Source organism: Hyperoodon ampullatus (assembly GCF_949752795.1).
Source record: "Hyperoodon ampullatus genome assembly, chromosome: 11".
Taxonomy (NCBI): Eukaryota; Metazoa; Chordata; class Mammalia; order Artiodactyla; family Ziphiidae; genus Hyperoodon; species Hyperoodon ampullatus.
In genome coordinates, this window is record NC_136924.1 from 33121475 (window position 1) to 33134228 (window position 12754).

Below are 12754 nucleotides of genomic sequence, written 5' to 3' on the forward strand. Positions count from 1 at the left end.
GGGTGGATGAATGAAGGAGGAAAGAAAGAAAGAAACAAGACAAGGATAAGCAGGCAGAACTCCAAGGCCTTTAGAAAGACCCCGGTCCAGTGTTCCCATTGTACAGACAGAAAACTGAGACCAGACAGGTAGCCGGCAGGGGAGGCCAAGGCTTCCAGCAAGGGCTGCGAGGCCGGGCCTCGGGCCTCCTGACGCCAGCTCCCGGCTCTCTGCCACAGCCCCGAACCATGATGAAGACCCTGTCCAGTGGGAACTGCACACTCAGTGTGCCCGCCAAGAACTCGTACCGCATGGTGGTGCTGGGCGCCTCGCGGGTGGGCAAGAGCTCCATCGTCTCTCGCTTCCTCAACGGCCGCTTCGAGGACCAGTACACGCCCACCATCGAGGACTTCCACCGGAAGGTCTACAACATCCGCGGCGACATGTACCAGCTGGACATCCTGGACACGTCTGGCAACCACCCCTTCCCTGCCATGCGCAGGCTCTCCATCCTCACAGGTGGGTGCCAGGGGTGGGCACAGGTGCTTGAGTATGTGAGCGTGTGTGCTCGGTACTTTACAGTTTGCAAGGCACTTGCCTATCTGAGATGAAGCTCACGACGAGCCCCCTTAGCACTGTGAGGGTCAGAGAGGTGTTGCTGCTTCCCGAGCAAAGGAGGGAGCCAGGTCCCCAGTTCCATTCTGTCTGACTCTGGATCGATTGCTCATGGCTGCTGGCACTGCCTTCCAGATCAGGAGCTGATAGACTCTGCACTGGGGCTTTACCTCCCCAGGGAACAGAGGGGCTGCTGCCTTCCTTCTGTGGGGGTGACCCAGCAGAGCTCCAGGGCCCGGGGTCAGTCTGTCGGGCTCTGATCTATTAACACTGCAGGGCTTTTCCACCTCTCAGAGAGGCAGGGGCCGGACCCAGGCAGTGATCAGCCAGAGGGGCTGGTGGGGACCTGCGGATACTGGGAACTCGGTAATAATCACGGTAACGGCCATGGCAATAGCTAACACTTACCAAGAGCTGTGTGCCTGGGCCTGTTTCTAGAGCTTGGCATGTATTTATTTAATCCTCACAGCTAACCTAGGAGACAGGTATTTGCCTCCATTTTACAACTGGAGAAACTGAGGCCCAGAGAGGTTGGTTACTCCAGGTGATAGATAGCACAGCGGGTAAATGACGGTTTGGCTCTCATGCTTTACCACTGGGCTATCCTGTAGCCTCTTGGCCCGGCTGGGAGTGGTGGGGAGGGAGGAGATTGTGGGAGACTAAGGGGCCAGGTAGAGATGTCAGACTGGGCTATGATTTTCATCGCTCAAGCAGTTTTGTGTGGTAGCTAAGAGAACAGGTCCAGAAACTGGTCTGCCTGGGTCCGAATACTGGTTCCACTGCTTCCTGGTTTTGTCCCTCTGAGCAAGTGACTTTATCTCTTTGTGCCTCAGTTTTCTCATCTATAAGTTGGCATCACATTAGCACCCATTCCAAAGGACTTTGTGAGAATTTAAATGCGTTAATATAGGGAAAGTGCTTGGTGATTGGAAGGTAAGTGCTCAAGAATTATGGGTCTTAAACCTACATTTGCAGTATGCCTGCAATGGGCTATGCAGGCCCATTTCCTAAACCCTGCACCTGCCATTGCTGGGTGGCGATGAAGGGAAGGAATAAGCAAGTAACCCCCCAGCCATCACTAAAACAACCCCGCAAATCGAGATACTTCTACACCAAGAAACACTAGCCATGCCCACCCCTCTCCCCACGGCCCGGTCAAGACTCCTCCCTGAGTGCTCTGGATAGACAGCTTCCTCTTCCGGCTGTCCTTGCTGACCATGTGACCCAGATCACACTCAGACTGTCCCACCCCACATTTTGGAGAGGGAGTGTGTGGGCAGAAGGAGCCTGGGCTGACCTGGGTTCCGGTCCTGGCTCTACCGCTTGATGGCTTAGATGTGTGACCATACATCTGGATCTCAGTCTTCCCAGCTGCACAATGGGCATAACCTTGCTTCCTCCCAGGGTGGCTTCGAGGACTGCAGGAAGTCGTGTGGGGGGCATTCCCAGGACTCGATGGAGATTGCAAGGATGTCTGCTCTCCCGGCCGTGGGGAGGGGACTGGGTGCCCACCAACAGAAATAAGGCTAACGGAGGGAGAGAGTAGATGTGGAGAGGGACCACATGCGTATTTCCAAAGTTAATTTTTAATTACACAAATAACACACAAACACACCCTCCTCTAAACATACAGATAAGGTGCCCCATGCCCCCAACCGCAGGCTCCTGCCCCCTCCCCCGAGGTAGCCACCCCATCAGTCTTCCAGGCCCCCCATGAACACTTTGACATTCACATTTGTGTCCCCCAAATGGAGAGTATTTTCGTCTCATTTTTAAGTGCACATATTCCAAGCACATCTGCCTGCTGCCTGCTTTTTTCACTCACCAGCCCATGCCTCATTTTCCAACCTGGTGCTGGTATACAGCAAATTCTGAAAGCCATTAATTCTGCCGCCAGCTCTCCTTCCAGCTGCCAGCCAGGCAACTCTGAAGCTTGGCATCACAGTCTTCCATCTGGATATGTCAAGGCTGCAGAGTCCTCAGGGGCCCAGCATTAGCCTTAACGGGATGGGTTTGGCAGCCTAAGCAGAAACCGTTGCCAGGCCAGCGCTGCCTTGCAAGTGCCTTTCTAAACTGCCCACACCGTCCTCCATCCCGTCCCACCCCATCCACACGACCAGCTTTATGAACACCCACTGTGCGCCGTGACGACATCTCCCTCTGCTCCAGAGAGCGTCATTGGCTGGAACGTGGTCCTGAATGTGGCATGTGCTATTCTGGGGGGACAAATGGCATGCCCCGGGGGTCCAGAGGAAGGAGGCAGCAGTGCTACCAGAAGCTGGCATCACTTGATTCTCCTCTCGAGAGCTTGGGCCAGTCCCAGGCACCTTTGAGCCTCGGTTTCTTATAAAACAGGGCTCTTAACATCTCCCCACAGGTTCTCAAGAGTTTAAGTCAAAGTGCAAAAGGTACTTTGAGTGTGAGATTGTGATCACTGTAGTGAGATGTGGAAATTGGGGTGGAGGCACCAGCCCTCTCTCACCCTCCCTGCCTCCGCTGCCACCTCCCCATCATCCCTGTTTCAAAGACTTGTGCTGAGGGATGCAGCAAGTTGTAGCAGGGGTAGCGTGGGCCTTGGAGGCGCGTGTTCACTTGTTCATCCGTGATTTATTCAAGAATCAGAGGACACCTGTGTGTGCCAGGACGAGCCAGGTGAGGACAGAATTGGGTCCACACCTCGGCCTAGCCACACCTGAGCTGTGTGATCTTGGGCTGGTTGCTCACCCTCTCTGAGCCCCAGTTGGCTCACCCATCACATGAAAGTAATGAACTCTCCCTCACACATGTTCCGTGAGGAGTCAAGTGGGAACCCACGCGACTCTCGCAGGTGCTTGTTCTCATTTTCCTTTTGAGACCCAAGATCACTGAGCACATGTCACTCTCCATTCATTATCTCATCAAACCTTCAAAAGTATCCTGCATGGGACAGGTGGGGAAACTGAGGTTTACAGAGGTGGTATGACCCGCTGAAGGCCGTGTGGAAAGTGAGTGGAGGGGGCAAGAGGTAACTCTGCATTCCAACTATTGCGTCTGGGGCTATTCTAGGCCCTGGGGATGCGCGCTGAACAGCAAGACCCCTGCTCTTGTGCAAACTATATTTCTTTTTTTTTTTTTTTTTTTTTTTTTTTTGCGGTACGCGGGCCTCTCACTGTTGTGGCCTCTCCCGTTGCGGAGCACAGGCTCCGGACGCGCAGGCTCAGCGGCCATGGCTCACGGGCCCGGCCGCTCCGAGGCATGTGGGATCTTCCCGGACCGGGGCACGAACCCGTGTCCCCTGCATCGGCAGGCGGACTCTCAACCACTGCACCACCAGGGAAGCCCCTGTATTTCTTATTATTCTAACACAGTCCACACAAGCTCACAAATCACTCACCCTGTCTCCAGCCCTGCCAAGAAACGTAGGGCTGATTCATTGTGTTTGAACCAGGCTGTGCCATGTATTAGCTCTGTGACAAGGGATTTAACCTTCTGGGCCTCAGTCTCCTGCTCTGGAAAATGGGGGGAATAATAGCAGTTCCCCGCTAGAGTCACTGTGAAGGTCGAGTCGGGGAGCGGGGAGGGGCGAGGGGTGGGTGGTGCGGTCAGGAGGCGCCTGTGAACTCACCGCCTGGGGTTCCTCTCCCCACAGGCGACGTTTTCATCCTGGTGTTCAGTCTGGATAATCGGGAATCCTTCGACGAGGTCAAGCGCCTCCAGAAGCAGATCCTGGAGGTCAAGTCCTGCCTGAAGAACAAGACCAAGGAAGTGGCAGAGCTGCCCATGGTCATCTGCGGCAACAAGAGCGACCACGGCGAGCTGTGCCGCCAGGTGCCCACCACCGAGGCCGAGCTGCTGGTGTCGGGTGACGGGAACTGTGCCTACTTCGAGGTGTCGGCCAAGAAGAACACCAACGTGGACGAGATGTTCTACGTGCTCTTCAGCATGGCCAAGCTGCCGCACGAGATGAGCCCCGCCCTGCACCGCAAGATCTCCGTGCAGTACGGGGACGCCTTCCACCCCAGGCCCTTCTGCATGCGCCGAGTCAAGGACATGGACGCCTACGGCATGGTCTCGCCCTTTGCCCGCCGCCCCAGCGTCAACAGTGACCTCAAATACATCAAGGCCAAGGTCCTCCGGGAGGGCCAGGCCCGCGAGCGGGACAAATGCACCATCCAGTGAGCAGGAGGGACGCTGGGGTGGGGCTTGGGCGGTGCCTTACGGTGGGGGGGCTGTGGCCCCGGGTGCCCGCTGCCCGCATCCCCCCCCATGAGACCCCAACAGCAGTCACGTTCTAAGACCTTTGGCGCCAGACTGGAGGCCCCCAGCCTCCAGCCTCTGTGCAGTCTCCTGCCTTCAACCACTTCCCTCTGATTCCCCCTTTCCGCCACTCCCTCTTGGTTTCAGCTTCTCCATGGGTTGGGAGGGGAATCCCTGCAGGACAAGAGGCAAGGTTGGGTGACATCTGAACTTATGCCAGGACCCAGTCAGGGCTTGCTTGAGGGGCCAGAGGGGCCAGGAGCCCTGCATCCGATGGAGACTCCTGGAACATCCCAGATGAAAATGATACCCAGAGCCAGCTGGGAGAGGGCTCCACTGTCCTGGTGGAAGACCCAGCTTGGTTTAGGAGGCAGCTGGGAGTCTCCTCCCACCCCATCCTGAAACGCTTACCCTCTGGCTCAGCTGGTTCTATCCCCTGCCCCCCAACTTGGCCCTCAGCTGCCCCCGACATTGAGCCAGGGGTGTGTGTTCGAAGGAGGCGTGGCTACGTCGCCTGGCCCATGTCCATCTCTTGGACCGCCTTCCTCAGCCTCTTCTCCCAGGTTCCTCTCGTCTGCTGGTTGTGCTTTGTTGTTGCAGCTGTTATGTCGTGTTCCCAGTAGGAATGGAAATCGCTGTACTGTAAAAGCCTAGTGACCCCTCGTTGGCAAGGCCCCCCCCCACAGTTCAGATCCACTGCCTCCACTGGGGACACCTTTGTCCCACATTCCAGATGGGGCTTCTGTGGCCTGTCTGCAGCTGGACGCTGCCCTCTACCAAGCTTCACCGTTCACACTCACACAGGCAGGGCAGGCCTGCGGGGGCAGCTTCTCCTCTTGCCTCCATTTCCCAGAGGGGGTGGCTGAGACTCAGAGGGCAAAGTGACATGCCCCAGCTCCGCCTCCCGGCTACTTCTGGACGCAGCTCCACCTGGAACCAGGCTGTCCTCTACTGTGCTGGTTCCTCAAGCATTTATTGAGCGCCTGCTGGGTGCTGGGTCCACCCTGTGCTAGGAAACAAAGAGGGTGAGCAATGCACTTTACACCCCCGAGACCAAGCCTCCCCGGCTCTGGCCTCTTTCCCATCCCCCGCCTGGCCGCTGCCCACCCCTGCTGCCCCACTGCCTCTGTACACGCAGCTGTTGGCAGGCGTGGAAGAGCAGCTGGGAGCCAGAGCTGAGCCCGGGAGAAGCAGCTAGGAATCCCAGTGGGCCTTTTCCTGGTGCCTGTGATTGGGTTGTGCTGGGTACCAGGCGTGGTGAGATTTGAACCTGTGGACCAAAGGCTCTTGTCATCAGCTGTTAAAAAATACATTTTATATTTTAAACCTCCTTGAAACTATTGAAGTTCAGGGCCACAAGGAACCTTAGTGATCATCTAGTGAATCTGAGGCCCAGAGAGAGTAAGTAACTTGCTCCAGGCCACACAGCAAGCCTATGAGTGGCAGAAGCAGGGTTAGGTCTGGCATTCAGCACGCACCATGGTGTGCCCCTCTCCTGATGCTGCCTCAGCCCCTGGGGCCTTCAGGGATTTGAGGTGTTGTCTCCCTGACCCTGTCCCTAAATCTGCCTTTGAGGGCTCCTGTAGATTCTGTGTACATTGTGCCCACGTGTATACATGTACATACACATGAACACACAGACATAAACGTGCCCTGGCCTCAGCTCTGCACACCCCCACCCCACCCTGGCCCCTGCTGCTCAAGGCAGCCGCTCTGACCCTGCTTCTGTGCCCACACCTGGCCCCAGCTTGAACCGTCTAAGCAGACCGAGTACCTTGGCCAGGACAGGTGTGTGGCCTGGTCTCACTCAGTCACACCCCTGCTTCCCCCTATCTCTGTGTACACTCTCAATTAAAGTGGGTTTGTTTCTAAGCCGTGTCCTTGACCATGTGTATTTTCTGTATTTCCAAGAAGAGATGTGGCTCTTCCTCCAACCAAAGCTGACCTTTCCATCCCCGAATTGCACCTGCCTGGTGCCCTTGCCCTGCGTGTCAGCACTGAGTCAGCCTTCAAGGTCAAGTATGTGGAGGGCGGGGGGAATAAAACCCCCAAATAGGGGGGAATAAAACCCCTGGCCCTCCTGGGCCCTCTGAGGGGTGTATGCTGAGTTGTTCATGTCCCTTTGGAGGAGTGGCCAGGTCAGACAGGAGAGGCCTCCCCGTGGACCATTAGCCCTTTGGGGTCACCATATGACCAAGTTCTGTGTGGCTTCCAGAACCACCCAGAGAACATTTGGCAATATCTAGAAACAGTTTTGATTGTCAAAACTGGGGAGGCGGGGGGCTTCCCTGGTGGAGCAGTGGTTGAGAGTCCGCCTGCCGATGCAGGAGACACGGGTTTGTGCCCCGGTCCAGGAAGATCCCACATGCCGCGGAGCGGCTGGGCCCGTGAGCCATGGCCGCTGAGCCTGCGCGTCCAGAGTCTGTGCTCCGCAACGGGAGAGGCCACAGCAGTGAGAGGCCCTCGTACTGCAAAAAAAAAAAAAAAAAACCTGGGGAGGGGGGTGGCATGCTATTAGCACCTGGTGGGTAGAGACCAGGGACGATGCTGAACACCTCACCATAAAGTGTTACCCCGCTCTGAATGTCAGCAATGGGCAGCCTCCTCGCTTGGACTGTCAACCCTTGAGATCAGGACACGGCCCATGTCTATGTATGGTTGATACAACATACAACTTTCTGGATGGTAAACACTGGACAAGCACAGTGTGCCCCTGTGTGAAATGAGACAGGACATGGGAGGGGAATGGCAGGTGGAGGTGGAGGGAGAAGGTCTTGTCCCCACGCAACCCCGAACATGGCGCCTTGGACCGAGGTTCTCCCTCGGCGGAGGGAAGGTAAGGGAATCAGCCACATGCCCGCTGCGTGATCGACACCCTTAGTCTCACTCCATCTTCGTATCTTCCAGCCCCGTAAGAAACATGCTCCTCATAGTCACCCCTTCTTGTGGTGGGGAATTAAGCTCAGAGAGCTCAATACCTTGTCCAAGAAGGCACAGCTGGTGAACGGGCAGATCGGGGACTTGAAACCAGAGGCCGTCTGAGCTCCGTGTGAGTGAGGAAAGGATTTTGCATCTGGGAGATGGAGACAGGTCTGTGCTTTTGATCAGTCAGCAAATACCACTGAGCAGGGAGGTTCAGAGAGAAGGCGGACAAGGTCTCTGCCTGCCAAGGGCTCACGATCCAGAGGGAGAGACCCCTGTGCAGACATTCACAAAGCAAGGTGAGCCCGGCTATGGTGGAGGAAAACCAGGTGAGCCTGGGAGAGCTCCCGACCTCTGCCTAGCTGGGAGCCCAGCTTCCCTCCCATCCTTTGCCCATGCCAGACAGAGAAGGTCAAAGTGGGAGACGAGTCATCCTGATGCTCTCCCAGTCCTGGTTTCTGTAAATGTGAGATGTGGAGGTGAACATCCCCTTCTGCATTGCAGGTCAGAACTGCACCCTAAGAAGGGCTAAACGGAGAGGTAGCTGGGCGCACCTTCCATGCAAGCCTTCCACAGGGCATCGGAGCCGGGGCACCTCTGCCATGCCATTCCTCCACGTGGGACTGTGAACAAGTCCTGTCTTCTCCCAGGCTTCAGTTTCTTCATCTCTAAGTGGGAGGTGGGGAGGAGGACAACTGGACCAGACAGCACACGAACAGCCCCTTACAGCCTTATGTTCTCTGCGAAAAGGAATTAATATTCCTACTCCATAACCCACAACATTCTGATCGTTACTAAACAGAACACGTTTGCTCCAGCCCCGGCCCCAGCTCCACCCCGTGCATCCCACAGATTGGCCCTGGAATGGGGTTAACAAGCAGAAAGCTGGGGCAGAGGAGGAAGATGCCCCTGACAAATAACCCTGGCATGGAGGGTGGAATAAGATTGCAGGAAAATTCCCCTCATGGGGAGACCATTCAGAGATAAGCCCAGGACAGCCAGCTTAATTCCCAGCCTAGGAAGGGAGCGTTGGGAATCTGATTTCAGAGAATTCTGAGCTATGACCTCTAAGTACTTGTTCTGTTCCGCCTCCCTGAACCTGTCACTTATTCCAAAGAAAAACTTCAGCCTGCATCCAGGCTTGGTGGGGGCTGATGGGAGGCCAGGTGAGGCTCTGCTGGGCTCGGCCTGTTCCTGCAGCCTCTTGTTGCATCCTCGAGGCAAAGCTATGAGGAAGGATTATGAATCCCCATATGAGGGAAATGAGGCTCAGAGAGGTACAGGCACATGCCCCAGATTGTACAGCTGTTAAGTGGCAGAGCTGGGCTAGAATTCACCACTGATTGCAAAGCATGTTTTCTCCCCAGAGCTTTCATAACTGAGCCAGCTAGGAGCTGCTCTCTGGAGGGGGAAGCCAGCAGTTTGGGGTGTGATGTCTGAACATGGTTCAGAGAACTTGGGCAAGTGTCATTCACAGGGAGTGAGATGCCCTGCCACTCATAGCCAAGGGCGCAGCCACTGTAGCCGGAGGAGAACTTGACTTCTCTCTCATGGAGAAGCCCAAGGTGAGCATGCTAGGCCAGAGTATGGCTCTGTTCCACCTGATCATTCAGGCAACCAAGTCTCAGGCTCCTGTATCTCTAGGACCATGTCACATCTGCAAGGTCAAAGCCACTGCCACATTCAGGTTCAGCCAGAAAGGGAAGGGAAGAGGGTGCAGACACTGCGCATCTGCTGTTTTCAGGGCCCTGGACACATCCCTTCTGCTCACTTTCCACTGGCGAGATTCAGTCATGTGACCAAACCTACCTATGAGAAGGGCTGAGAAACACAGTTCCTTGCTAGGTGGCCCCGTACCCAATGGTGACTCGTGGAAGAAGAGGAGGAGTGACTGGCTGGCCAGCTAACTGTCCCCATGAAGCCACCCTCAAGCAGCGGGTCTGGACCTCAGGACTCACATTCAACCCGACTTCCAACAAGCTCCACTCAGTAGACGTGATCAGAAAGCAGCTCTGACCTCCCACTGTTTCTTTCAAGTGGCTCTGGGTTTTGCTTTCCCCATCCCTCCATGAGAACTGGGACTGTCCCAAGACTTTTCTTATCTATACCAGAGGCACTTCAGATGGCAATACAGCCTCAGTTAAAAATCTCTGGCCATGTGATGACTGACATTTCTGTCTTCATTCAAAGGAAAGACCTTCCCCCAGCTGAGTTCTGCTGTGCGCAAAAAGCTAGAATTTGGGGAAGAGAAGTGTGGGCATGTTCTCCTCTTTTTTCACTCTCTGTCTTCCCTTTTAGCTAATTCCAGTTTCTCTCTCCTCCGTTCTTGGGAGGTGGGTCAGGGAGGAGGCTGGGGGAGAGGAGGTCAGTGGGACAGGGACGTTCCTACTTGTGGGTACTATGGTATTGTGGTAAGACTGTGTCACGCTCAGAGCTTGGGAAATGTTTAATGATGGTACTAAAATCTCGGGGGTAATTATGTAGATTTTTCAGAAACCATCCTGCCGTCACTGGGAATCTTTCACCTGTGGGTGTCCTGATGCAGTTCTGTGCATCTCTGTTTGGAGTGCCAGCTTAGTCCTTCTGCAGCCCCTAGGAATGTTCCGGCATCTGTGGATTCCCTGTGCTGAGGCCTCTTGTCCTTACAGGAGGCTCTCTTGGACAGGGCTGAAGACATCCCTTACCAGCATTCTCTCATGGTTATCCCACATCTGCTCCGCATGAAACTCACATGACTTGCCTCAATTAGCTTGAGTATAAGTTGACCTGAGTTCAGTAAGTGTCTTTAGCCTCTAACCCAGATGGTCTATCACCCGCTAGATTTATCAGGCAAGGACAGCGGTCCACAGAGCCCCCGGCTACAGGGACGTGCGTCAAGCACTTGAGGCTTGAGATGAGGGCAGACACTCTCACAAGAACACCACAGTGCTCTCCAAAAATTCTCTTTCCCAAGAAATCTTCTTACTACTGACTCATATCTTTGACGTAGGTGAGAAGTATGAGCATCAAGTAGCTGGTTCTTGGTCACCAATGTTGAAAATGTTGCCTTTGGTTTGGCATCTTGCTTTAGAATCTGAGGTCAATATTGCTGGGTCTCAACCAAAAAGAAGGGGAGAGGGTCAGGATCATACACCAGGTAAAAGGGGGCAGGGGAATGACACTCAGGGAGGGTCTCCAATCTCATCCAGGAAACAGAACACTGAACAGAAAATCGAGTCAGAGCCCAGTGCAAGGACTGAACCAGCCCAGGGATCCTGGGCACACACCTTAATGTGTGTCTCAACAAGAGAGGCCGAGCATTTTCATAGTTAATAACATAGACTCTGGTCGGAGACTTTCACATCCAAATCTCAGCTCTGCTATTTTCAAGTTGAGTGTCCTTCAGCAAATTAATTTTGTATTGGTCAGCTTTCACTGCAGTAATGCTGTGTAACAAACTACCCCCAAATTCAGTGGTTCACAACAAACATTTCTTCTTATGCTTACCGGACTCCAGGTCAATTGCAATCTGAGTGGTTTAGGCTGGACATTGCTGGTCTTGACTTCAATACTGATCCTGTTTTAATTTAAAATTTTGATATTTTGTTCATTGTGATGTCTTATTCCATTTAGGCTGCTATAATAAAAGTACCATAAACTGGGTCTTAACAACGTGCCCATATTACATCATAGATTGGTTTATAAACAAATTACATATTGATAACAGAAACTGGCTTATAAACAACAAACATATATTTTTTCACAGTTCTGGAGGCTACAGAGTCCAGGATGAAGGCACCAGCAGCTTCAGTGTCTGGTCTGCTTACTTTTACATAGATGGCCATCTTTTCACTGTGTCGTCACATAGCAGAAGAGGCAAGGGAGCTCTCTAGGGTCTCTTCTATAAGAGCACTAATCCCATTCATAGGGGCTCCACCCTCATGACCTAACTAACTCCCCAAAACCCCACCTCCAAATACCAGCACATTGGAGGTTAGGGGGTTTTTTTTTGTTTCTTTTTTAATATATCAGTGTTAATTTCCTGTTTTTTAAAATTAATTAATTTAGTTGTTTTTATTTTGGGCTGTCTTGGGTCTTCATTGCCGTGCGCAGGCTTTCTCTAGTTGCGGCGAGCGGGGGCTACTCTTCATTGCGGTGCACCGGCTTCTCATGGTGGTGGCTTCTCTTGTTACAAAGCACGGGCTCTAGGTGTGCAGGCTTCAGTAGTTGTGGCTCACAGGCTCTAGAACACAGACTCGGTAGTTGTGGCGCATGGGCTTAGTTGCTCCGTGGCATGTGGTATCTTCCTGGACCAGGGCTCGAACCCGTGTCCCCTGCATTGGCAGGTGGATTCTTAACCACTGCACCACCAGGGAAGTCCTGGAGTTTGGGTTTTAACATATGAATTTTGGGGCTGGGGGGGCACAGACATTCAGTCTACAGCAGTGGATTTTTTGCATTACTTTTTATTTTTTTAAATATTAGTTAGCTTGAGCCCTGAGTTATTATTGGCGTCTCCTTAAATTTTTGCACCCGAGGCAACTGCCACCCTCACCTCACCCTGGCTCCAGGTTACCAGGTAGTTTCTGGTCTGTTCCATATGTTTGTTCTAGGACCACCCCGCCCAGGCCGAAGAGCCTGCAGCTACCCAGGGTATGCACTTCTATGATGAATCACTGGAATACAAAAGGATGGAATCATGAGAAGTCTCCTGAGACCTCGGCCCGGAGCTGACACACTCTCACTTCTTCCATACTTCATTGGCCAAAGCAAGTCATACGGTCGGCCCACAACCCATGGGATGGGGAAGTACTCTGTCCACTCCAGGGGGTGGCAAAGGGCTTGCATATATGTTCTAACACAGGGAAGGCGTGAAGGACTGCGAACATGACAATCCACCACACCTATCCTCTCTGAGACTCGCTGCAGGCACACCTGGGGTGGGCACACTCCCAATGTGCTCCCTGCCCTACAGCATCAGCTCTGGCTGTGTGCCTTCTATGAACCAACCTTGGACACATCA

At 53.8% G+C, this 12754-nt stretch overlaps 1 protein-coding gene across 1 annotated transcript; it reads left to right on the forward strand.

The window, feature by feature from the left end:
* Positions 1 to 227: 227 nt before the first annotated feature.
* Positions 228 to 4752, forward strand: RASD2 (RASD family member 2; the record flags this gene model as incomplete). Its single annotated transcript, XM_079715777.1, has 2 exons — positions 228 to 498; positions 4223 to 4752. 2 exons carry the CDS (start codon positions 228 to 230, stop codon positions 4750 to 4752), a joined length of 801 nt encoding a protein of 266 aa, XP_079571903.1.
* Between the last annotated feature and the right edge of the window lie 8002 nt (positions 4753 to 12754).